Here is a 27,420-nt window from a genome sequence, read left to right as displayed (position 1 = left end):
TGAAACTGTACACTCTCTAGACCAATCGTAAATTGCATTTTGTCCATGAAAACCGCATTAGGCTCCCAGCGCTTGAGTCCACGTTCCTGGCCGCGTGCCAGTGACGTAACGATAGGTTGTTATTGAAAATCACGTGACAGTGCAAAAGTGGTTTTCAACGGTAGTTTCCCCGCAAGAATGTTTACATTGCATGACTCGACATATCTGAAAGGACCGCCAGACACAAAAATATAAAGCTCTCGGACCGATTACTAAGGTAAGGGCATTTTTACCCTCTTACTGAAGCTTGCTCAGGAAAGATTTATACGGTATTCACTGTACTGAAGGAGCACTCGACAAGCTTAGCTCTAATATCTCGATCAATATTCCGCATACTGTGCATATAAAGTTACTGAGTAGTAGGATGAAGCAGACATGTTTGGTCACATTTGGGAATGTACCGTATTTAGTCAGTTTTTCAGCAGGTTGTCGTTGCATTTTCCTTTCTTAGCTACCGAGCAAGAGAATAAGATCACAGTATACCGCCGTAGCTTGCCTAAATTTGCTAACTCAGCTAAAAGTAACAGTTGCGAGCGCCTTTAAAGTCGGGAATGAAATACCCAGGAGTACAATGCTTTTAGGACTTAAAAAGGCAACGTTTTCAAACACGGCTTGAATTTAAGTTATTGAAAACCCCCTAATTTTTATGCTTATTAAGCATGTAGCACTAGTTCGGTTCATTTTCTGTTAACTAGGATAAACTGGTACGTACGTACAGTTCCGTCCGGGAGTTGTGTAAATTTAACTCAAGATCTCATAAAATTTCAGTGTTTTAAACAGAGTATCGAAATTTCAACGAATTATAAGGTTGTTGTTTTAAAGTTGCATAAATAACTACTTTCTTTTTTTGCCCCTGCAAGCATGCCCACGTAAAAACAGAATGTGGGCATGCAGGGGCAAAAAAAATTTAAATTGGAGTTGTCATAGCAACCCCAAGGTTTTACTATCACTTCTGCGCTGCATTGTCAGCATATTCCTATTTCCTGTGAGTTTTCGTGTGTTGTTGCTGATCTGTGCCACAATCCCAACAGGCTAAGGGAGAAGTGATGGTGTAATTCTGGTGTTGAAGCTGGGCTGACCTGATTGTTGATTGCAACGTGGTCAGCCGAAAAGGAAGTTTTATATTTTGTGGCAGAAGTAAATAATTTACTTAGCATTTGGGATCATTGCACTTAAGTGAACAATGGCATACTATTTAATGAAAAGGTTGTTTGCCCTTGTGCCAATTATTGTTCTTAAAGTGAGACTTGTTTTCTAATCAAGTTCACTAGTTAACATTTTGCGCTGTTTCACTGATCAGCAAAGTTGCTTGTATTGTTACAGCTAACATAGTGACAGCTAGTTCCAGTATCTGGTAAAATGCTTCTGTGACCTTTTTTGGGTTTTAATTTGGACAGGTCAAAATTGTTAGGTAAGGATGTAATTACCGTGTACAATTTTGTACAGTGTTACTGCACAAAAATGAATGAATTGAGGTGAAATTTTCTTAAGATTGTAAACCACTGGGTTTTGACTTCTGTTGCAACCTTTGAATGTAGGTCATTTTTGGTATTTGCTCAAAGGGTAGTATTACTTGTCAATGAATGGCCCTCAATTTATTCAATTATTAATTGATTGACATTAATTTCTATCTGCTTATTTGGCAAGAGGGGTATGGAGGTTTAGCTTCATGACTCATCTTGCCCTAGCATTGAGTGCTTGAAATTTGAATGGAACTTTGCATTCTTCATTGGCAATAAGTTGTATTTGTCATGGTTCCAATATTACAGTGTAGTTCCCAATTTTACAGACAGTGAGCTTAACCTTAAACCCTCACAAGTGGTCAACCTGAGACACCATGATTGTTGTCAATAAAAACTTGTCAATTGAGAATTAGCACCTCTTCCAGCAACCACCTGACCTCCGGGAAGACTCCCATAGAAAAGTGACGGGAGTGATTGTCGTACCTTTTAGGGGTTAAAATTCATTTTTGCTACCCTTAGGGTGCTAATTAAAATCTAAGATGACTTCTGTCAGAAGTAGTGCGTGTATGGTGGTACCTTTTAGGATACTGAGCTGAAAAATATGAGAGGAAGTAAATGTCAGAAAACTGTAATTTTGATTTTTGTCTCATTCGCGACTTCCTCTTAAGGGTAAAAAATTGTTCGGAATATGCCTACAAAACAGAATTTTGATACCTTTTATCAAAATTTCTGACAGTCACCCCATCACTCAGGAGTCTGCCCCCCCCCCCCCCCCCCAGGACATGACCTCTTGTAAGTGACCACCTGACTCTTGAGCGATTACCTCTAGTGAGAGACAAGTTATCCTTAATTGGCATTAAATTATCCTAAGTGACCGCATTAAGGCTTCAGTCATTCCTATCTTTTTAATTTATCACGGTCACAAATTGTTATTTCTTTTAATTAATTTATTCTTTCAACCTGGATTATTAATACATCCTCTTCCCCCTCCCTGTACAAGGAATATTTTTGTCCTCTTTTGTTCCAGTTGTTCAATCAATCCATTACGTACAGTGTACCTCAGTGCATGTACAGGTACAGGTATATACATGTAGGTGTTATGGTGGGGCCTAGAAAGGAAGGCATTTGTCCAGTGAGAGATTCAATCAGTCAGAATGGGAGCCAATGATGTGCAAATTTTAAAGACTCTAATATGCCGTTTTCAGAAAGAAAACAAACCTTTTTGATGCAGTAAATCGAAAGAATTAAGAAGTACTGGACAGTTTAAACAGTGGAAATAGGATATAGAGCCAAATAAATTACACTTTGAGGGACATGAGATTCCTGAAACAGATTTAATGGCTCTCTACGTGAACCTAAATTAGGTAATAAGCATAAATCATCCATGATGGGGAAAAAAAATCTTTTTTCTACTAGTCTAGGTAATACACTGGCAGCCCCTTGAAGCTCACTGTCCAATAAGTAACATGAATGTGAAATCCAATTGTACTGATTTATAAGGCCAGTTAATTATTTAAACAGAATCTTACTTAGGTCATGGTTTAAGACAATCATTGTGCACTCCAAATCTGTTTATGTGGTTTATTTTAAGTAGATGGTATACATGTAGTTTTCTAGTCTGGGATGCAAGCCTTCTTGTTACCGTCAGCAGCAGACAATGTTTAGATATGACTGTTGGCAAAATTGAAAATGGCTTACGTGGTTTTGTTAAACACCATCTAAACTGTCTTTTAATAACCGACCCATATGTTTTTATTTTGGGGAGAAAAGAGCCTTGTTGAAAGGCTCGAAAAGGTTCGAATGTGGTTCAATTTAGCAGAGATTTAATTCAGGCAAAATGGAAAGAGAAGATACCTGTCTGAGGGTGTCTCAAGCTCGTTCGCATGTTGTTTTTGACCGTGCGAAGTTGTTAGGCTGTAAATATTATTGAGCCATGGGAAAAGATAAATAATATTAATATTTAATATCACTGGTATTAAACAGAGCTTGCTCAAGAAACTGTCCCCGAAGGGCCTGAGCAGGCCTCTTACAGAGATTTTAGAGGGTCTTTAAATTCCTAGAAAAGATACCAATGCCCTATGTTTCAACTTCTGATGTGGATTCATGTGCACTTTTACACAGTGGGAAAAACTACTGCTGGGTTTATTAATTGGGATGAGTAGAAGCCATGGAGTTGCATGTCAGAGGATGAGGGTGGGAGGGGGATTTGCAGTGTACTAGTGAGATGTTTTGCATTTCAAAATTGCTCGATTTTGACGAGAATAGCTTGAAACACTACGCTGACACGTTGAAGCAGTTTATAACCCTTACATAGGTTAGTATTTGGGAGAGAGGGTTCATATGTATTGTTGGAAGGATAAGTGGGGTGGGGGGGGGGCTTGCATGTATATTTGAAAGAGGGGCTTATATGGCTTACATGTGTTGGGGGTAGTTATAATCAGGAGAGGGGTTTACATCATGTATTATTAGAAGGGTTGGCGGGGAGGAGAGGAGCTCATATGGCTTACATGTATTGGGGGAGGGGTACATACATATACTCTCTCCCAAATTAATGTACAGCTGTTTAATGGAATGGCACATTAATTCAACTTGACGCTCAAGTTTCGATAGCTTTCTTTTGATCAATGGGTCACACTTCATGATATCATCGGCGAAGTCAAAACCTAAAACCAAGAGAATCATGGGAAAAGGTCAACCCGGGAATAGGGCGCGCGCGCGAAGCGAGGGCTCCCCTCACTTCGTGCGCGCGCGCCGATTCCGAACTTCCCAGACAATGAAAATTGCAAGCCAGAATGTTCTGCTTGAATGGTTGCGGTAACGCTTCAGTGCATGATGCTCAAAATACCGCGACGAGGTCTATAAACAACAATCTGGGAGTGTGCAGTTCTTTGACTAGCTATCCATTGGGTCAAAAGGTGGAACCGCATATCATGACTTTTGAAAGAAAGACGCATCGTGCAAAAACAATGATTAGAAAATGCATCGTAATACTGATTAAGCAGCTTACTTGACCGTGACCTCTGCGTGGTGTGTCATGAGCTAGCTAAGCTGAGAATCGTAGGCAGCCGACTATGCATACTCATCTTGAACAAATATTTTTCGTTTTAAATCATGTTTTTAAAAATGTTAAAGGTAGTTTTGGTCGAGACAATACGAAGCTTATCGCACTGCTATATTAACCAGTTGTAAGGTAAGAAAGTTTCGTCCGCAGAAAGACATTAATGTAACATTCGATTCTCTTACATGTATATTTGTTAAAACATACACTCAGTATTAGAACTGCGCAAGGTTGCGTTCCGTTGACAGTATTCGCAATAACCTCTAGTATTTTCATCTTCATTTCAGGTATTTCGGCATCTTGTCGTTGATCTGCAAACGTTTGCTGGTAAGGCATCATTTAAACGAATATCAAGGTTATAATGTAAACTGTTCATGTATGGTCAAGTGATTTATTTTTATAAGAATATCTAGGCTGAAATTTGCGAAATTTTAAGAATATTTTAAGAATAAACCCGAGGCTAAGATTTTGGAAAAATAGAATTTTTGTTTTGAAAATTTGTAAATACAATACAATTATATGTTTTTAACTAAGCCGTATAAAATTCCTCCTTTCTCTAAACGGCAAAACTAGCCAATAAAACGATAAAAACCTACACTAGCCACATGTTCGATCAGTGCTAATGACAGTTCGATGAACGGTACATGTAATGTCGTACACAAGAATATTTTCAGCCTAACATCGGCAGAAAAATAAGAATATTGAGCCTGGCCTGGGCCGGAAAAGCAATATTCTTACATGGATATAAAATGAGTGTATTTCACCGATATCAAGGGCAATATTCTGGACAACGAGGAACAGTCAAGCAAAATACTTCAAATATTGTCTCCTCTGTTTCCAGATCGATTTGTGCCCTTTTAAGGGCGTATTTGTGTAAGCTTAAACGGAAATTTACTAGCAGTTGTTGACTTGGCGAAAATTGCTAGCTGACCTGTTTTTCGCAAATTTGCCCCTCTTCGAAAACGAAAGGAAAAAGTTTTCCAGCGTTACGAAATTTTGAAGTGCCTTTTTGCAGAAGATGATCCGAATTTGTGAGGCAAACAGATAACCGTTGGTGTTCCTGTGATATGAAGGAAGTTTTGAAACTATGCTTGTCATGAGTGCATTTAATGCCAACGGATTGTGAAATCACTTCAATGTAGATACTTTCGCAACGTAATAACGTGTTTTAAATTTTTTTGCGGAAAATTGCGCTGGTTGAATTCTCCCTACATGTATATTAAATGATAACCAGACACAAACTGAAAAAAGAAAAATAGAAAACTCGCTATACAAGAAAAATTTTGATCGCGGTCGGGTGAACACATTGAATCTATGAGTGAGTGAGCAACAGTAAATATTGGTCAAATGTTACTACAGCATTTGTTAAGGCTGCAAGCGAGTAAGACGCTTTATAAATACTTAGTGTTTCCGTCCTGTGGATGAATTTTCGCCGTTTTCATTTTCCGCGAAACTTGAACCATAACAAATTTTAATGGCACGCGAATTTTTTAGACTTGTGCTGTAAGTCACGCGTGCTCGTTAACAAATATTCCAATCTGGGGGTGGGCAAGGCAATAATGTACCGGAAAAACTGCCTTCTTCTTTTTCTTTAATTTCCGAGAAATTTTTCCGTAAATACATAATCCTGAGCTTATTTGAACGAAGCACGTACATGACACCACATGCTCTTGACACTCATCCAAACTTCCTTGTACGATTGTTTTGATGGAATTCAAAGTTGTTTCTGAATGTTACGAAGTTTCTGGCGTGATGTGATGTCATTTGCCAAACACGCTCGGCTGTATGCTGTTGAACTGTGTTGAACACCGAGGGTTCAAAGCGCAACTGCTTGCGGAGAATTTCTGGGAAAAAGTTGAATTTTTATTTTTGTCTGGTAAGGCCAAAGCGTTCTGGCTATATAGCTTTATGTTCTGAAGCTAAATTATTCAAATCCCACCACCATGCATGACTGACGAAATATCTGTTGCGTGATAAACTGTCACGAGAACAGACCACAGCTGGCTTTCAGCCGATGACACGGGTCCAGTCGATATGTTTTCCGAAAGGAAAACGACTTATCTTCATTTTTTGCGTCCCTTTCTAGGCTTCTCCGTGGGTTTAGTCGCCGAAATGCGTGAATTTGAGTGCCGGCAAGGGAACTTTGGAAAGTCTGAAGTAATGAAGGATTTGTGGAGAAAATGAGTAAGTTGGAATCTTTCCGAGTTTTGAATACAATTACCGTCTTGTATCGTGTATAGAATGTACTCTGGCCTTTGAATTGCTATTCATAGCAATTCAAATAACTACTGTAAACTTCAGGGAATTATGTAGAATTGCAGTTTCTCAACTACAGCTACAGTACGTGTTCGAAAAAGGCCTTGATTAATCATTTTCAAGAAAGTTCGAAGTCGAGACAGTTGAATTCCAGTCTTTGTGTTGCGAATTTCCTGTTTTCTTTAGTATTCATTGTTTTAGAGGCACGAAGCGAAGTCGTTCTTTGAATACATTAAGCTATAAATAAAATCGATTTCCTCGTGTGAGCGCATTCCTGCTGGATGAAAATGATCGTTTTTAGAAATCGCTGATTTGCGCCACCAACCTACGCATATTGGTAATCTTATTTATTTTAGGATTTGGCTAATGTCTCAATAATTATGGCAAAAACAAATATCTCAAAAATAATTGAAAAAAGCCGAATTTACGCCTTTGTCTTGATTGAACTGGTTCCATTTCAATTTATCTTCAAATGTTGCCTTCGTTTATATTCTACATTATCGTAAAGTGTTCATATTTCTAAAGCTTAAGTGCCCTAGTCAAAGACTCATAACTATTAAAATCCTATTCACAGTGCTCAGTTCTCCATACCATCAATAGCATTTCTGAAAAGGAAATTGAATAATTTCTGTGGTGTTTATATATGCTTCATGTCTCATTCAATCTGTGAATAGAATCCTTAGCTGTCTGCACGCACGAAGGAACTGCAATCCTCGTCAATTCTTTTGGGAAAGTTGCCTCATTTTATCTTGCCTTCAGTTCCCTCCCTTCCCCTGTTTCAATGTTGGCTAAAATTCAACGGTGAATTTTAATGCGTTGTTGTCTGCGGAGGATCCAACATTAATTCTAGCGAGGAGTTGGAAAAGCGGCAAACAAAGGCGGAAAATATGTTACTTAGAAAATTGCTAAAACCCGGTTTTTGGTGTTGTGACTCGCACCAAAAATATCCACATTGACATTATGTGGGAGGGGCAGTGAAAAATGTTCCGTGACATGTTAAAGACGGTACACGTGCAGATGTAAGTGCAGGAATAAGCTCCCTGTAGAGGTGAAAATCAATATTTCCTGTTGTCCAACCTCGTTCCCAGGGTCTCTCCTCTTTACGTCTCTCGCTCCCTGGGACAAGAAGAGGAGAGACTGGGAATGAGGTTGCCTGTCGTACCGATTGTCATCCTTTGCAAGGCGTTTATTTAAGAAATTAATTTACGTTTCTAACTTTCGAGTCGTGGAGGAAATCCTAACGTGCGACTACTCAGTGTGAATAAGTGAGCATGGAAACGAAACTTACTGAGCAGTACTTTCTTAAGTTTGTGAATGAAATCGTAAAGTGTGACGTTGCGCATGAAAGCTATTGAGCAGTACTTTTCTGTGAAATTGTTTGTTATGCTGTACAAAGTTGTTGTGACTTTTGAGTCAATGTATCAAATCCCAAGGTACGACGAAGAAAACTATCTGGAGCTCATCGGAGAGCTTTCAGTCGGTGTTCTTCTCATGAAATCTCCCATACGAGCTGTTTTTAACATCAAGAACACTTTCATGTGGTACTGTTTATTTTGTAGCAAAGTTTATCATATTACATATAACTATGGTCTGTAAATTCAATTGAGTAACTTATCCATCTCAAGATGTTAAGAACACTTAAAACATGGCACTGTTTATTATGCGGTTGAACTTCCGACTGTAGGCGAAATCTTAAACTGTGACCATTCAAATGAAAGCTAATACTTTCCTGTGGTAGTTTTTATCTTGCGCGCAAGTGTATGGTGGTCTGACTTTTAGTTAACCATGGTAGGTTAAGCTTTAAAAAAGCCAGCATTTATTTAAATACTCAACCATAGGGCAGTACAGGCACAGACGAATGCCCTAGCGTGCCGTATTACTTGCTTTTCAATTATCTTGAAATATATTTCCTTGACCCCCTGTAAGTGGCAGACAGTCAACAGTTTCTTTGTTATTCTTGGCGCGGTCAGAATTTATGAAAAATATGTCCAAACTTTCTCTGGCGACCCACGTCTCGTGATTTCTCTGCTCTAGTTCACTTTCTCGTGCTTGCTGAATAGCACGGACCACGTCTGAATGATTCAAGATGGCTGCCGTTTCGGCAAGGACATTTGCTGTGGGGGTTCCCTAAAAAAGTTTGTTTTTGCAATTACAGTTAAATTTCTGGCGTGTTATTTGGTTAATTTCCACCATCAATCAGAGCACAGACGGGTGAAGTCGGAGAGCTGACGCCTTGGGGGAAAGTTGAAAGGTTACTGGTGTGTTGACAAAGAGTTGTTCTGCTTTGAATTTAGTGCATGGGATTGTGATTATTTCAACGACGATGAAATTCAGGTTTTGTGACTATTGAATCTCGCGTTTACTCTCCGTTTTTATGACTATCCTCAATGCATTTATCCGCGTTTGAACTTTATACTTTCCGGTTTTAGCGACCTTACTGAGCAGTGATGACGACGTAACACCAAAATTAAATCCGCGTTGTCCGTTGAAACAATTCCAACTTAGTTAATTTGCGTACTGCGGCCGAACCACCCGGGTGCGGAATTCGCAGGGGCGGCTTTCAACTGAATTCAGAAAAACAAGGGGAAGTTCACGTTCTCTATAAAACCTTGAATTTGGTCGGTTTAGTTGTTACCAGTTGTGTTGTGTTGCAGAATAATAATAATAATAATAATAATAATAATAATATTAATAATAATAATAATATTAATAATAATATTAATAATAATAATAATAATAATAATAATAATAATAATAATAATAATAATTTATTACTCATATAGGGTGCGAATCATAGAAGACGGCGAAGAAAATGTATTGACGTGTGTAACGCACAAACAGAGCCAGTGTTTTTCTTATTAAGGACGATGCCTACTTTTGTTACTACGCATACGTTCTGTGCAACTCGAGATACTCGGGTTCCTATGGGTGGTGCCTACTAACACAGGGATATTTTTGCGCGGTTTAAAACGATGCGGAGAAAGCAGAACTTAGCAAGTGCTCTCTTGGTATCCCAAAAGAAAATTTGGGGTAACCATGCATTTTTCAGAGATAATAAAGCTTCAATTGAAAAAAAAAGCCATTCATTGCTTTGTATTTTACTGTTTTTTTTTTTTTTAGAATAATTGTTGCTTAATTATCTCTCAAAAATCGCGTAGCTACCCCCAATTTTCTTTTTGGATTTCAATAACTTTTGCTAAGATATGCTTTCCCCGCGTAGTCATAAACCACACAAAAATACTTCGGTATTAGTAGGCACTGTCCTTGAAGTATTGTTTACTGATGCTCTTAACCCCCTTTAACCTCTAATATCATTGAATAAATTCTCCTATCTTGCCCCTATACTTTTCTTATAAAAGTAGTGAGGAGAAGTTATTAAAATATCCAGAAAATTTACCTTGGGTGATCATATCCTTAATTCTCGTGACCTCAGAGGTTGAATAAGCATTGATATTACAAGGAGAAATTTGATGCTGATCACTGTTAGGGCTTAAAGGGTTAAGGTCCCTGTTGTCAGTTTTTTTTTGCCTGTGATGCCTAAAGGTTTCAAATAATGGTGATGGATCTTTGTACAGGATATCATTCATATTTCAAGGCTGCTCGCCTTGCTCACCGTGACAAACTGAATACATACACTTTGCTTTTCCAAGATCAAGATCAAAATTCTCATCAGTACTCTTTTCAATGCAGAATGGGGATTGGCTTCCCTGGACCAGACTCTAACAGAATCCGAGATGGAAGTGATTGACTTAGACTGCGAGCCTGTTTCTCTCTGTCCAGACGAAATACTGGAGGAAGTGTTCAGCATAGACTGGCGGCCGGCCTCGGACATGTTCTGGCACATTGACAACAGGAAAAGCGCTCTTCTAGAATACCTGATACAGTACGGACCACGTGACTTTCCGCCCTTTAAGAAGAGACTCAAACATTTGAGGAGAATTGTGGCCAGGCTAGGAGACGGAGGAAAGTTACACGACACCTCAGACTGCAAAGCGCAAGCGAAACTCAGCAGCGTTCAAGCGCTCTTTGCGGAGGTTGTTAGTCATGTCACCGTGGCAACAGTGCGCTTGAACCAGCCAGGACTTCACAAATTTTTTGTGGAAGGAATTGGAAAGGATGTGCTACCGTCTCTGGAGCGAAAACACTCCTGCTCCGTAGAGACGATCTCTGAAATTCCGCTTGTTGTTTTGAGTGATGATTTTCAACCCAGCCCTTTGCGTGATTTGGAGGAAGTTGTTAACAAATTGAATCAACATTCAGAGGTTAGTTTGTCCCACTTTAACCTAGTGTATGGTATCGCAGAATCCCCGTAATAAAAGATCTAATTATTGGCTTATAAAATCGCATAAGCGCGTCAAAGGTTTTATCGGACGGGTGCAGTTCATGTTCCCATTGCAGTTGAGTTTTACATTACATTATTTTATCAAGCGTGTCACGACTTTGTCGCCGTTTTGCTGCAAACCTGAAGGAGTTTCATGACAAATGTAATCTATCGAATTTTAATGCCCAAGGCACCCATTCGTGAAAAACAGGTTCTAGTTGTTCAAAGCCCGATTAAGTTAATCTTGTATTAACGAGAACTTTGATTCAAGTTTAATTACTAAACAATAAAGATTTTTGTAAAAAAGATTTTGTCCCTCATCTTTGACTTTGACTTTTCCCTACCATTAGCTTAAAATTAGACTTTAAAAATATTTTAAACGAGCGAGCTGATAACCTTGCTTATCTTTTAATCGTGGATCTGCTTTAATCGGGTTTTGAACAACCGGGCCCAGTTCCTCTAAAATAAAATAAGCAAAGGGGTGGACTGGGCCCTGCTAAGGCAGACCCTGAGCGTAAACTATTTATCCTGTGCACCATTGGTGTAACATGTCACGTGATGCAATATCTGCGCAACTTCGTCCCACGGAATTGTCTGTATCCAAACGTGTGGAGAGGAAAGAGGTCCTCAATTGCCGCCATTTCAGGGTGTATTCTTTCGGGACAATTCCTCTCTCACAACCGAAAAGATTCTGGGCACGAGGCTGAAAGTGGGACATTGACTGTGAATAACTGGAGGAAAGATTCGACAAAACGAACAGGGTGTTGTGGTGTCTCTCTGTGGGAGTCTGTCAAATACAATCTCGTACCCAGAGTCCTCAGGCTTTTTGGCCCTCGGTTAGTCGCCAGGAGAGACTCTGGGGAACTGATACACTTTGCTCCTTTCAAACGTACATTTTAACGCAAGCGGTCCATCTTAGCGGTCCGTGTAGAAAAATTCGGACCGCACAAGGAGCAAATGCTCAATGCTCCTTTTCAGCGCGGACCAGCTTAGCTATATACGCAATAATAGGTATTGGAACGCTAAGGACTTGTAATTATGTGACTTATTTTACCTGTTTGCTTTAAAGGAGAAGTGGAATGTTGTGCGTAGAGAGGAACCTCTGTCTTTGGCTGATGTTGAAGAAGTAATTGAAGGTTTGAAACAACAGGTGAGTACAGCTCTAGAGATTTTTATCCTGTACGTTCTTCCTTCGTGTTTTTCATTTCAACCTTTGGCCTTAAGGGTCAAATTGGTGAGCTGCAAATTCGAAATGCCAGTCTCAGTGACTTATGCGCGCAAGAATATTTGGTGGTGAACAACAGAAAACAAGAGTTTTTCTGTATCGGGACTATCGACCTGGGCCCAGTTGTTCAAAGCTCGATTAAGCTTAATCCTGGGTTAATAACGTGAACTTTGATTAGAATTTAATTGCTAATCAGTAAAAGATTCTCCCAAAAGATTTTAGTCCTTTAAATTTGACTTCGACTTCTCCTGCCTCTTGATTATCAAGAGGCAATTTAATTATCAAGAGGCAATTTAATGTTGTTAAAACTGGTATATTAGCCTATACGCCTTGCGGACACCCCGATTATACGGACAGCAACTAAATCCCCGGCAAAAATAAATTACAGACGTTTCAGACGTTTGACTGAAATAAATTCCCGCTATTACGGACTCTCGCTATTAAGGACACTAACTCAAAGTGTCTGCAATAAAGTGAGTATAAAATATTGTGCAAACAGTGGCTCTCCGCAGATGAACGCTATCACTGTCACGTGATTAATTTACACCAATCAGACTGTAAGAAAAAAATAGCGGTGAACATTATTTGCCGATATTTTTTATCCTTGTAAATGAAAATAGCTTTTGATCTTTTAGCCACCATAACAATGTAGTTTCCCGCTTTGACACCCTCGTAATCAAACTTTACAGTGTAAGTAAGGGGAGCACTGTAATTAGACATCGCTTTAGCGGCTCCTCTTTCATTATTTGGTCTCCCTTGTGTTTTGTTATTTAAATGTCCATTATTCTTGTTTGTGTTGTACATGGCGAAGCTAAATAAAAGAAAAATAATTAAGTAGAACTGAAAACCCACTATTTGGTAGCGAATTCGAATAGGCAGAGTTTAACGTTGTCTGTTTACTTTATTCCAGGGTAAACCTTCGTTGCTTGTGAATGAGGAAATTCCTCCCGTTAGCTGGGAAGAGAAAACTCCAGACAACACTCTACTAAATACTGTGGAACCAGCGATACAGGAACAAGTGAACTCTTGGGAAACTACATGGATCAAAAACACTCACATTCATGTCTGCGTTGGTGATTTAACAAAGCAAGCGACAGACGCTATTCTGATTATTAACGTAGACAGTCTTAATCTTATGAAAGGAGGTCAGCTGAATGTGCAAATCGCGCACGCGGCCGGTCCGTCGCTTAAAAATGAGTGCAAACGGATCTTAAATGAAAGCGGTGCTCAACTTCCAGGCGAAGCTGTTATGACCGGCTCAGGGAGCCTTCCTTGCAAGCACATTGTTCACGTGATCACATACCCGGGCCAACCTCAGATCCTTGACTTACAACTGGGCGTAAAAAAGGGCCTTCAGTTGGCGGACGCTAAGGGACTTGTTTCCATTGCCCTGCCGGCTATAGGCGCCGGGAGCATGCGTTTGTCTCTGGAAGACTCGGCTCGAGTGCTCTCTGGGGGAATTTTGAGTTTTCTAGAGCGCCCTCCTCAGTCCCTTCGCGAAATCAGAATTGTGCTTTTCCTGGAGAGCATGTTGTGGACTTTTTCCCAGGAAATAAAGAAAGAGTTTGTTCCTATTGTGACACTTGAGGAGTATGCTCCTCTTTCAAGCTCCGTTCTGCGGCAGGACGATTTTAAATGTCTCCCGGCGTTGTATCCGCAACTTGGGGTGGACTACACAGTAACGGGCAAACGGAGCTCAAAGAGTCCCCCAGCCACACCGACGCAATTTCGTGTGTACGGCAAGGATAGAAAGAGCATTATGAACACTATAAATGGAATGCGGACCGTTTTTGCCAAACACTGTTCAGTTCACAGGGTAACGCACAAGATGGTGCCACAGGTTAGCCAAAAATGCTGGGGGTCGCTTAGTGACGCTGCATCTCTGCACGACGTCGAGCTTACAATCGAAGCTCACAACAACGCCATCACTGTGCGCGGAAATTCGAAAGACGTCTCCCTTGTGGTCGATCACATTTGGCAACATATTTCACGGCTTGCGGAGGACCAAGGTGACAACGAAAGACGCAAGCTTCTGGCTCAGTACGTGCGCTGGCATTACGTCATCCTTGACAAAGAGATTGGTATTAGCGAGAAGATAAGCGCCACTTTGGAGGACGCGTGTAACAGGAAATGCAACGAAGTTAGTTTGTTTGTCAAGGACTGCGAGTACAAAGTGGATTTCAATTCCATGACAGTGTTCTCGAGCCGGAGCAGTAACCCGCCTCTTCGTCTGAGTCGCAGATTCGCAGCGGAGACAGGTATGTAAATAAAACAAGTAAAAAAATTAACTTTGTTTAACGATGGTGACGCTTAAAAACCTGTCGCTCCCGGATTCCGAATCTACTACAAATTTAGAACTCAAATAGGGCCTCACATGGGGACTTTAACGGTAAGTAACTTTTCTTCGAGAGAACAATGGCCTTATAATCGAACAAGGAGCGGATTAGATTGTCATGGAGAATTTTGAGTGTAAGCCTCCCGAGTATTAAATTCGAAGTGTTTTCAGGCCCAAAAAGTATTTTTCAAATCCGTTTTCTATTAGTGGTAGTTTTTCGTGTAAACTGGTCAACGAATATCTTAGCCAATTCGGCCTACGGCCTCGTCGGCTAAGTATCAGGCGATACTCCGCGCGATTTCGCAGGATAATTGTTAAATATCCCTCGGTCTTGTCTCTTGTCTCTCGTACGGCTCCTAAGGTCCGTTCCTCGAAGGTGCCGAGAACTTGCCGGGCCCGAAAAGTGTCTTTGGCGATAAATGTTTCTCAACAGAAGTCAATTTTTATTAGCTTTGAATGCTAAATGTTAAAATGCCTGTAATCGGCGAAAAAGCATTTAAAAATATACTCATCGGGCCCGGTAAGTTAGCGGGAATTTCGAGCAACGGGACCCTAGCACGGTTTCCACCATGTTCACTTGCAAACAGCTGTTTCGACAAAGGTTGTCCAAAAAAAGTGTAAAAGCGTACGCGACAATGCCGAAAGGTATTCTGGGAGATACCCAATAAATTTCAATAAACGCTCAGAATCCATAATGCCCGCCAATATGGATTCTGAGCGTTTATTGAAATTTATTGGGTATTTCCGTCCCAGACTACCTAGGCCTTTTGGCATTGTCGCGTACGCTTTTACGCTTTTTTAGGCAACCTTTATCGAAACAGCTGTATACAGCGGGCCAAAGTATTGTGGGCTCACAAGGCTACGAAAGGGTGACTTGCGGCGCATGCGGAAGTCATAGTTACAGTCAACCTACGTCACGCATGACGGTATTTCGGAGAATGTAATGAACATTTGTAATGTCCGGCATTTGAATGGAACCTTGAACATTTCTCTGGAAATCTTTCCGAAAAAGACAAGACGCATTAACTGACAAAAAAAATCAAAATACGCGGGAAACAATTGATATTTTTGAAATACTTAATGCGGTAATGTAAAGAATAATTCAAAGCCTTGTATTGTCAATAAACTAGGTAATTTTTACGGGAACTCTGAAATCTCGCTGGCGATATTCACAACTGACAGGTAAATTTCAAAACTTCTTTCAACTTTAAAAAATACCGGTCACACGTGACGTAAGGTAGGTTGACTGTAAGGGGTCAAACCAATTCAGTCATTCTTGGGTGAAGAGATCCAGTATTTGTACATCTTTACCGAACTGACGTTCATCCATGTTTGTTTTCTCCCAGGTACTATCACCCCTGATTGCTGGTCACCCCAGCCATGCTTTCCGGACGGTGGCCCCATTCCTGTGCTCATGGTTAACCTATTAGCCTCAGAAGGAGAATACCAACGTGTATCCCATATGTTTTACAGTACAGGAGGCTGGGGTAACATTATAAGTATCGAGAGAGTGCAAAATCTGTGCCTTTACAAGCAGTATTCAACCTACAGGCAAGAAGTTGAGAGAAGCAACTGCAGGTCTGGTTTTAATAATCAAAACGAACGGCAACTCTTTCATGGAACCAAGGGCTGTAATGTGAGGGCCATCAACCTACAGGGTTTCAATAGGAACTTTTGTGGATTGAACGGTAAGTTGCATAACTGGCATGCTTTGTTTGAAATCAACTGCCATGGTGAAAGTCACTTACGGCGGGAGCAACTATTTGTTATGAGCGGTTTTTAGTTAAGTGTCGAAGGTAATTTCTCCGCGCCAATTTTCTCAACCAATGAGAAGCAAAAACCAAAACCAAGCGTGACTTGCTCGCACACGTTTTTCCCGCGCTTAGCGTCGATCTCGTACCCAAAGTCATCAGGCTTTTTGGTCAGCGGGTGGGCGCCAAGAGAGACTCCGGAGAATTCGAAACCGGAGAATTCGAAAAAAAAATTTTTTTTTGATTGGTTGCTCCTTAACAGTTTGCATTGTTTTACCGCAGAAATCCTGCGGTAATAAAATTCCAGTTCCCTAGAGTCTCTCCTGGCGACCAACCGCTGGCCAAAGAGCCTGAGGACTCTGGGTACGAGATTGGCTTAGCGTCGGTTACATGAATTTGCCTTCAATTCTGATTCGCTCATTGTATTATTTGTGTGAACTTGTGATTGCTTAGAGTAATTACTTTGAAAACGGCTCTATCGCAATGCCTTATAAGGGACTGGCTCTCTGTCAGCTATTTTAGTAAACAGTAACGTCTTTTATTTTCTTTTATTTCAAAGTTACTGTACAAGTGACTGAACCGTTACTGGTTGAAAGATGCTTAGTATCGGTACATGAGTAACGGCCAACGTTTTCAAGTCTTACCGTTGTGCCATTCGAAAATCGTTGAAAACTTGTATACAATTACGGCTTGTTTTTCCTTCAACATAGCTTCGTAAGTTGTCGTTATCACATGCTCACATTAATGCACTTTCGTTCATATTATTGGTAACAATTTTGCCCATCAGCTACACGTACCTTAAATTGATCGCAAACGTCACCGGCGTTTTCAAAAAATCTCCCTTTTTGTTTGTCCAAGTTTTACCCCTTTCACTCTAGAGACGATGTAATCTTCAAAGGTCGTCCACCTTCGAAAGTGTTTTACAAAGGCTCGTTTTCATCGTTGTTCGCAGTTCCAAGTGTAGACGATTAAAGCGAATGCGTTTTTAAACGTAAAAGACTTTAAGTGAACATCCTGAGATGGATTTCCGCTGTTGAGTAAACTTTACATGAGCGTAAGGGCGTAAATTTAACTGTCTTTTCGAACGTAACTATAAAACATTGTAAACGACTTGTGAAAACGTAAAAATTCTATCGCTGTTGAACTTTATGTTTACGCAGGCGGGACACACATCGTCTTTAAATTTATTTTCGTGCGTAAAGTTAGTTAAATTTACGTTCGTATGTACTTAAAATTAGGGTCCTTACGCAGCTACGACGGGAACGAGAACGTCAAAAGAATTTAATGAGCAAAACATTGCGTTTTACTTCCCTGAGAAGTAAACAAGCCGACTGCGGGAAATACTAGAGACGCGACCGACTTCGTACATGCTAAAAGAATTGCCAGAAAGAAATGCTCTGCTAGCAGCTAGGTAATGTGTGTCTATCGGGTCTGTGACGTTTGCGGTCTACTCAGATTAGAGTTGTGTATATTTTCAAACTTTTCTTGATTTGATAAATTTTGAGTTGGTAAAAATTCTCTTTCGCAGGAGCAATGTACGGAAATGGCGTATATTTTGCATCAACTGCCTCGTACTCTATGAACTATGCGGTTCAGGACAGTAGCGGCGTAAGGCGCATGTACTTGGCCCGTGTTGTGGTGGGGTTCTTTGCGCAGGGAAGCAAAGGACTTAGAGTACCTCCGCCACTACACCCTGATGCACCCGAGGTCCTGTTTGATTCTGTTGTGGACAACGTGAGCAATCCGAGAGTATTCGTTGTATTCCGTGATTTTCAGTGCTATCCCGAATATTTGATTACTTTTAAATGTGATCGATAACAACTTTTAGATGACAATGCCATCGTGGAGCTACAGGTTACTTCACGTTTCATCAAGACCCTTGTGCAACTTACGCCGTGCACAACGACCCATTCTCCATTTGTTTTGAGGAGAGAGGGTCCCTATGGACTGGCTATAAGCAAAAGGACAGCGACTACAGCAATAGGCAATTGCAATACTAAGAAGGCTACTGTACTTGCGGTTACACATCTTCTTACCTGTTTTTGCCATTCCATCGCAGAATTATCAAATTCACTGTTCTATGCATAACGTGAAGACAAGACGGTGAATTTTTCTTTGTTCCTTCCTTCCTTTCTTTGTTTCTCTATATCTCTGTCTTTTTTTTCTTTCTTCCTTCCTTCCCTCTCTCTCTCTCTCTCCGTCCATTTTTCCTTCTTTTGGTTTTTCTCTCTCTCTCGCTTACTTATGTCGTAAAGGTTTCTCAAGGCCTGTTTTTTTCCTAAGATTCCTAGGGAGAATTGCTCTCCTGGGTGTGAGAAATGCACTGGTCACGGTGCACGCATCCTTCAGTCAAAGCTTCGGTCAATCCCTTATATTTGATTATTTAAAAAAGAGCCAAAAGCTTGTGGAAACTCAAATATAGCTGTGTAGGACTAGGCTTACAACCAAATAAAATAAAAGAAACGAAGGTTGCTTGGGGTGGGAGCAATGGGGATACTTATCAAATTTTTTACAGGAAAATAAAAAATGTAACAGTGTTGCATTTGGTCATGGTTCTTTAGAATTTAATTTTACCTATCGTGTAGGAAATGGAATGTCGTTATATCTTGAAAAACAAAACAACAACAACAAACAAACAATATAACTAGGGCAAGTACTTCATTTAAAGAGCGCTTCGTTTATGACAGTTGTGATCAGACACCAGCAAAACTCCTGTGAATAATTGGCTTTGACTTATTGGTCACATGACTTGGACTCAATAGTAACGAAACTTTTCGGCTGTTGTTTCTAATGACAGCTCGCACAAAGTTGACAGAAAATTTTAATAACATTTTTACTGTAAGATGTTATGTGTTTGTGCCAGAAAATACCCAACCCCCTCCCCACTGAGGTTTTTGTATTCCAATTTGGCTACCCTCACTCCACCTCTCAAAATTTCCAAGGACATTGTAGGGGGAGGGGGGGATGGTTTTCTATTTCCTCAATCATTAGTTCTTGTTGTAGTTTGTTGATTTTACACTCTTGAAGGTTTATTGTACTAAATGGATAAGAATAAATTAATAAAAGATATGTCACAACAGACTTCTTCTCATGTTCAATCTGCTTCTAATTTAATTTGTATGGCTCCTGACATTCATAGGCTTTAGGTTTTGCAAAATGCAAAAACGCGAAAATGCAATTTGGAGCAATTCAAAGTACATTTTCACTTAAAGATGTTTTCTTTTGTTCACCAAGCCCATCAATTTTGAGCTGCTTTATTTTACCCAACTTAAGCAGTTGTGAAAAGAAATCCCGTTCGAGCCTGAATTTTTTTCAGGCTTTCTGTTCACAACTGCTAAAGTTGCGTAGGTTTGCGTAAATAACTGTGAGGATCTTTCTGCTGTAAGAAAAGGTGCCAAATAGACCTTTTCCGAGTTGCTTTGAACCTCATTATGAAAGCGAGGCTAAGTGCAAAGTTTTTGTTATGAAAATTATTAGTTTTCATTCATATGCACACAAAACTAATTTTCATATGGAAAGTTTTACACTAAGCCTCGCTTTTATAGTGAGGTTCAAAGCAACTGGGAAATGGCCTGTTGCTCGATGTGCATTTCTCTTCCTTTTGTGTCATGAGTATGGTCACATGACCAGCTGTAACCAGGGTCCTTTGTTAAGAGAGGAAGAGAAAGGGCTGTGGGAACAAGGTTGGTATATTCAATTTGTAAACAATAAATTAAGCCTGTAACTTTTTATAGGAAATGCAAGCGACCTACACAAAAGAGGATATGGACCCTTAACTGATTAACAGTTACCAATGCTTTGCTTGACTTGGCTCAGTCTCACATACAAAAGAATTATTAAAGTTGAGCATTGGCACATGCACATCTTCTGTGTAAATCGCTTGCGTTTTCTAGAAAAGTGATCAGCTATTTCTCGTCTATATAGCATTTTGCTCAGAAATTAAATAATTATGCAATTTTCTTTTAATGACCACCAGTTTCTCTGACAAAATAGAGCTTATTTGGAGCAATTTCAATTTTAAGGCAGAAAACACTCTCATGCCCATCTTGCCCATAACACCTCAATTGCATTCTTGTCACTCAGTCAACTTAAAATACGATCTTACCAAAATGACTCAGCTAAAAATGTGAACGTAACAATAAAACATGTTTTTTTAATAAGTGATAAACACAAAATAATTTAGGTAACCCATATAATAATTAGGTTAAGCTGATGATTCAAATCTTCAAGCCTATAGAAACAAAGTAGTTTAATGTCAATAACATTAGGAGTGCTTGCACAATCTCCAAAGCCAAGGCTCATGATAAGGTGCTTGACAATAATCCAGACTGAACTGGAATTTGGAAATGGTGCTTTTTGAGGAGAGGGGAAATCCAGAATACCCGGAGAAAAACCTCTCAGAGCAAGGACATGAACCAGAACAAACTCAACCCACATAATATCGTGAGTCCGAGAATCGAACATAAGCTGCATTGGTGGGAGGTGAGTGCTCTCGCCACTGCACCATCCCTGCTCCCGCAAAGAATGTGGAATAGACATTTATGAACTACCCTTATAATAATATACATTTTCTATCTATAAACTCTTTCTCTAAGATTAACAAACTACCTTAAAAAGTAAAAAAGTACTCTTTATACATAAATGCTGTGTTTAGAGGCATGCAATAATAATAATAATAATAATAATAATAATAATTTATTTATTTATCGCTAAAAAGACTGCATGAGTATAGCTGACCACAAAAGTCATTTTGTGATTCTGAGGGTAAGCTGTTCTAAAGTGGTAAAGGTTACAACTTGGTGTGGTTTTTTAGCTTCTGTAATAACATTATTTATTCGAAAATGTTAAACCACAGCTGCCTCACGCAGCACTCAGAATACTTGAAGTGTGGATGAACAGACATTAAAAATAAACTGCGGTAATTTGGGAGGGACGAAAAGACAGATTTAGAAATTTGTTTGATGGCTCCAGATGATATCAGAGGATATGCATATTTTCTTTGATAAGTGATCAATGTGAGTGCTCCAAGAAAGGTTTTCTTTAATATAAATGTCTACGAATTTGCAGTGGCGACGTGTTTAATAGGAACACCATTTAGGGTAAGCATTAGAGTTAGCATAAATTCTGTTTGTAGTATTCAGTATTACTATCTGAGACAAGCTATTTGTAATTAGCTACTTAAATTTATTACACCCATTTTGAAACCACTGGTGAACCTTGCAATCTGATTGGCTCTCAACAGTGTGATTTTCTCACAATTTGCACTTTTTTTTTGTTCTAAATCACATCCTTTTATAAAAACTGGCTTTTTAAAAACTGGGTTTCCAGAAGTGGATACATACATGTACAGCTGTATATTAATATCAATGTTGACAAAAAATTGTGATTTCAAAATGGGTGTAATAAAGTGGTAATTGAACTTTGTGTGGTGCAATTCTGTTCTGTAATCATACTTGTGATGTTTCCATCTTTATAAGTTTCCATCTTTTTTTATTTTTTGCCACACCACAAATATAATGAAAACCAAAAAAAAAAAATAGAAATAGATTTAACAATGGCAAGGAGACCTAAACGAAACTATGAAGCTTATATGAATTAGGTCTCCTCAGTTACTGTTTAACAAGATGAAATCAAAAAAGATGTGATTTCAAATTGAACTCACACTACAGGCTCATTGATTTTAAAATCACACGTATGATTTCAGACCAAATTGCACTCAACTCAGTTCAATTACCATCATAACTCAAGGTCCTGATTTAAAGCTTCATCTTCACAGTTCACACATGTCAGATCGGTATCATCCACGTATATTCAAGGCTGCAAACTTGACAGACAATTTGCTAAATCGTTGACATAGACCATAAACAACAAAGGACCTAAAATTGTCCCTTCAGGTACACCGTATCTAAGAGGCAAAATTACCAGGGCACTATTAATAAAGCATTTCTGCCGGTGGTTATCCAAATATGACTTAAACCATTTCTGTGATTCATAGTGGTTTGCTGTTCCCTTATACCTCTGAGCTTTTAAAGGTGTATTAAAATTATCTTTTGTAGAAGAATTAGACTGAGGGTGCATTTTTTTTTGGAGAATCCAAAAAGGGATTTGTCATCTCAAATTATTTGGATCACGGTGCATGAAAGGAACCGATGAATCATTGGTTCCTTTGATGCACCATGATCCTAACGATCTGAGATCACAAATCCGTTTTTGGATTCTCAGACAAAAACGCATCCTGAATAACGCCAGGAAGCAAGGATATTTCAGCCCTGTGTTATCTGAACTACTTGACGGTAAGCTCAAAGGAAAAGCAACCCATTCAACAGGTTACTACATCAGGGCTTCTGATATTTCGTGCAGTCGCGGAGCTGCGAAATTCAGGTATATCCGCGAAATCCCGCGAAATTCACAAAAACATGCGTAATACCGCGAAATTCATTAAAAATCGTACCAAATACATGTCGGTACGACATATTTGAGACTTATCTTGGCTACTGGGGCTGTTTACTTTCCATAAAATTGCAAATTTATCTTGAAATTTCGTCACCGCCACGAGTAAACATAACGTACCATACCTACCAGGCGTTCTTAGATTAATGTTGCGAAAAACTGGGCACAAGAAATTAGAAGACTTTTTGGTGACACCATACGGAGTGGGAAAGGAAACTGCTGTCTGTAGTAATGCAGGCACATGTTTAATCGTACGTGCAGGACGCGATCAAAGCCCAACAATGTTTTGACTTCACAAATGGATTTGAACCTTCGATTATGAACAATTTTGCCTTGTAAACTGCAAAGCAACACAAGAGAGCAAGGAGAGAAAAGAAATTTATTGCGTTGCTGTGTTCGGCTCTAAATTGCAGCTGAAAAAGGAGGTTAACCGGCCGAGCGTTTCGGTAAAGCTTATGTTTTTCTTGTAGCTCGAAACAAGTACAATTGCCTTTGGAACTGCGTTGGATGAACTTTTGTGTTTTCTTTCTTGCCCTGAATTTGACATCCTTCCAATATATCTTTTTTTCTGGAAATTTTCTTCTTAGCTTTATTCTTTGTTTTTTGGCGAAATTTGCCCCGGAAATTCCCGTGAAATCGAATTTGTCTCCAAAAATCCCGCAAAATTTGACTTTTTTCCCCGTGAATTGGGCAATTCCAGAAAATATCCATTCCCAACAACGGACGGCTTCCATGTTTTAACCCCCCCTTGCTTTTGGAAATTCCAAAATGCGTTACCCCCCCCCCCCCATGCCCTCAGAATTCCATAATCTTGAACCCCCCCTCCCCTTCAGAATTTCCGGTTTTTCTGGGAAGTACGTTTTCGACTTTAGAAACGCCTATATGAACAAACGAACATGAATTTATGCCTCCTCAGGGCTGTGATCTAGCGGCACTAGGCGACAAGCTTTACTCTTCAGCGACAAGAAAAACCTACCACTAGTGGCCACGCTGTGAAAACTTCTTTTTAAGTCCGAATTTGGCTATAATAATAAACACCATTTATGGCAGTTTTACTCCTCTTTGTTTTCTTGTGCTGTTTTGACGTTTACAAAGCAGAATAGCTCAAATTCAGACAGTTAAAATCTTTCAGCGATCAAATATACCGTCGAGTCTTGTTGCGTCCTTTTATAGATCATGTAGGGTGCACGAAAAGTGTTCTCAACCCATATGCTTCATGTAGTGTACATGAAATGTATAATGATCTATCGATGCTTGTCTTCTGCTTCCGCGGTCATAGTTTCGTGGATAATTTTATTTACGAACTACAAAAGTCCACTACAATAGCGTTTTCAAGGAACTCACTCTACACTTTCTACTCCAGAAATCCCTCCTGTGGAATTCACCAGTGCCTTCGGATATCCAATCCTAAATACCCCCCATGCCCTCAGAATTCCATAATCGTGACCCCCCCCCCCCCCTCCCCTTCGGAAATCGTAAAAGCCGTCCGTGGTATGGTATGGATATTTTCTGGAATCGCCCATTATCAGAAGCCCTGCTACATGTATGCAGTGTTGGTCCACTGTGAGGGTGGACTCAGTATTAATCAGCTTATTAATTTTAGTTCTGACAAAGCAGTGGGGTTGGGGGGGTCTGTATGAATAACCAAACTTTACAAATTAATTTTAGCTTATTAAGTTGTATGTCTATGTAGTTCTGACAAAGCAGTGTGGTTGGGGGGAAGTATGAATGACCAAACTAGCTCAAAGAACTCATCACAGAGAATGTTTCACTAAGCAAAATTTTACAAATATACTATTGACAAGGCTATAAAGTTAAAAAGATATTAAAAGCCAAACATTTTTCGAATAACCAAGTCATCCTCAGGGTAAAAAGACTTTCTGCTACATGCATATTAATTTTTATATGCTCTAGGTGATTCCCAATGGGACCAGTTTTGCTACATAAGAATGGACTCGTTTGTTCAAACTGGGGCTCCATTCTTGGATCATTAAGCCTTCAATGATTCTGCACTTGTGAAAAGATTGGGCCGTACAAAGTATTCGCCAACTAAAAGAATGCGTCGGATTTTAGATAGTTGACGGGCAGGTTCAGAATGATTATAGGGGTTCGAATAAACCTATCCATCACCTAACTTTTTAGCCTTGTAAATATTATTGTAAATCTCAAGCAAGTATTATGGATAAGCAAAATGTTATAAGGGTAATTGAACTGAGTGGAGTGCAATTTGGTCTGAAATCATATGTGCAATTTCAAAATTGAACGAGCGTGCAGCGTGAGTGCAATTAGAAATCACAAGTATGATTTCAGACTAAAATTGCATGACACAAAGTTCAATTACCATTTTATTACACCTATTGTGAAATCACACGGTTTTATTGTCAAAATTGATATTTTATTTCTGTTATTTCATTTCCATTTTGATGGGCTTAAAAAAGGATGCGATTTAGAGCAAAAATGGTGCGATATGGGAATAAATCGCACTGTTTAGAGCTGATCAGATTGCAAGGATCCCCAATGATTTCAAAATGAGTGTTAGTAATAAATTTTGAAACAAGCTGCACGAAACATTGCCTATACGTAATAGTAATTTCTACCCTCTTTACATGCAGTTCAAACCATGAACATCCCCAACCCTACCCCCCTACCCCAAATTGGGCATACCCCAGGAATTTGACCATTTTCAATGCATGACGAGTTGGCCAACTAATGTCATAAGCCTTCCAGGGGTTGAATGGGTGATGGGTTAAAACTTGACCACGCTGCATGGGGTGGGGAATTTGAACAGTTGACAACTTTCTATCCAGTGGAATACACATTGTTCCTGATCCTTGCAACAAGTTCAAGGGGGAAATTATCACTTTTATGAGCGACTTGCTCACCAAAATTTAGGGTCTCCACAAATTTTACAGAGTTTTCAAAGGTATGTACAAAAACCGGACTTTAATAATTTGCGTCTACTCTATAGTGAAAATAAATTACTGCCTAACAATGATAAAAATATAATTAAATTTATAAGTTAATGATCATCACAGTTATATACCTGGGCAGGAATGGGCGGTGGGCATGTGAAGTTTTGAACTGACTGGTGCATTTTGCCCAGATGTACATCACTTTTGCAATATATTGATACATTACCTTAGACTACTTCCATCTCGCAGCCTGAAGAGTATGGCGAGTTCTTCTGTGATGGCGATGTACTGGATGATAGTGACTCTGCATGTTCTTCCCAGGATGAGGAAATCTCCATAGTCATGCTTTCTTTTGCGCTCAAAAGTCTGGAAATGTCTTCTAGCCTCTCCTTGATACCACTAATTTCCAGTTTAAATCCGCTGCGCTCTGCAAGGGTCAAAGCACGAATGCCGATTTCTTTTGCTTCCTGAAAATTTTGCTGTCTGTAACTCAGGTCTGACTTAGCCACTAAGAGCTGTATCTGTTGCCCTTCGCTCATTTCAGCCTCATACTTTTCTTCAACTGTTTTCAGGCAGTTCGTAGCGTCTTCGATGCATTTTGAGCTCACGTGTTGCGGGCGTGCAGCTCTGGTGCGGCAGTTGAGGTCCATCAAAGCTAGCTTTAATAGACCAAAGTGATGCTTTCTGATGTAAACGCGGCCATCATCCAACTCAAGGCATAAGCTGATACATTGTTTCATGTATTTCTTTGCACGAGCCACAAGTTGTTCGCGAGCTGTGCCGTTCGAGATGGACGAAATATACTTTGTCAAATTGCTGGCCATTTCGTAGTAAATTAACGCCTCGAGAAAACGCGAATCTGAATTCCGAGAATTCTGATGTGCTATTCCAATACTCTCTTCTGCGTTTCCGTGCTTGTTTTGTCTTCGATAAAATCCAGTAAGGTGGAGATGGGCCATAGCCACGAGGAAGTGATAATTACTGGCATTCACTATCACTTTCGATTTCTTTAGAGTTTGCAACGCTTCGAGAACCATTGCCTCGGCTTCCTCCAGATTGTTGTGGTAGCTAGCCACAACGCTCTTCTCCAGCGTTATTAAAATCTTGATCTTTAGGTCGTCTTGGTTTTCCAGTAAAATACTTTCTGCGACGCTATCAAACTCTTCCCAGTTACCACTGTCTCGAAGAGGATGCAACTTCGTCAGAATTGATAAGGATTTGCTCAATGATTTTGCTATATTCCGTTCGGCTTCCTCGGAAAATAGTGGAAGTATTTCTGGTGCAGTAAACGCCAGATTATCTTCTTCACTTTCGCTGTTAACTCGTTTCGGTTCCACTCTGACTTTTCGCTGCCGAAATGTATCCTGAATTTTTGTCTGTTTCTTACGTTTCGGCTCGCGCGATCCATCGCCATCTTGAATAGCTGTCTTTCGAACCGATCGGGAAGCTGTTGGATGTTCATCATAATGAAGTCGTCGACAGCAATTATTTACGATGTTTCCATTACCAATAACCAACACAGGAATGTTAGAGTTGGTAATACTGATATGAAATTCAGCATCTTTGCTACTGTCGACCGCCATTTTGTTGAAAAGCGGGAGGCAATATTC

At 39.7% G+C, this 27,420-nt stretch overlaps 2 protein-coding genes and 1 long non-coding RNA gene across 10 annotated transcripts in view; 1 reads left to right on the top strand and 2 right to left on the bottom strand.

The window, feature by feature from the left end:
- The window catches only part of LOC146458607 (uncharacterized), a 184,841-nt gene that overhangs the window by 112,019 nt on the left and 45,402 nt on the right, over nt 1–27,420 (bottom strand). The window lies entirely within an intron of this gene.
- Nucleotides 141–19,529, top strand: LOC146458610 (protein mono-ADP-ribosyltransferase PARP14-like). Of its 8 annotated transcripts, none has more exons than XM_085090382.1 (8): nt 153–256; nt 4,848–4,887; nt 6,647–6,744; nt 10,507–11,078; nt 12,207–12,287; nt 13,273–14,620; nt 16,044–16,385; nt 17,977–19,529. In XM_085090382.1, exons 3-8 carry the CDS (start codon nt 6,741–6,743, stop codon nt 18,264–18,266), a joined length of 2,637 nt encoding a protein of 878 aa, XP_084946508.1. In that variant the 5' UTR covers nt 153–256; nt 4,848–4,887; nt 6,647–6,740; the 3' UTR covers nt 18,267–19,529. The 8 variants fall into 8 exon arrangements, with proteins under 8 accessions (XP_084946511.1, XP_084946508.1, XP_084946509.1 ...); XM_085090383.1 differs by lacking the exon at nt 153–256 and adding an exon at nt 4,358–4,692; XM_085090388.1 differs by lacking the exon at nt 153–256 and adding an exon at nt 9,017–9,074 and having other exon boundaries at nt 4,848–4,923.
- LOC146458609 (uncharacterized) lies at nt 18,669–27,420 on the bottom strand. Its single transcript, XM_085090390.1, has 2 exons — nt 26,037–27,420; nt 18,669–22,353 (listed from the first exon to the last, which is right to left on the bottom strand). Exon 1 carries the CDS (start codon nt 27,391–27,393, stop codon nt 26,038–26,040), a length of 1,356 nt encoding a protein of 451 aa, XP_084946516.1. The 5' UTR covers nt 27,394–27,420; the 3' UTR covers nt 18,669–22,353; nt 26,037.

Source organism: Pavona decussata, unplaced genomic scaffold (assembly GCF_977016875.1).
Source record: "Pavona decussata unplaced genomic scaffold, jaPavDecu1.1 SCAFFOLD_232, whole genome shotgun sequence".
NCBI classification, from domain to species: domain Eukaryota; kingdom Metazoa; phylum Cnidaria; class Anthozoa; order Scleractinia; family Agariciidae; genus Pavona; species Pavona decussata.
This window is presented reverse-complemented; position numbering and strand designations above follow the sequence as displayed.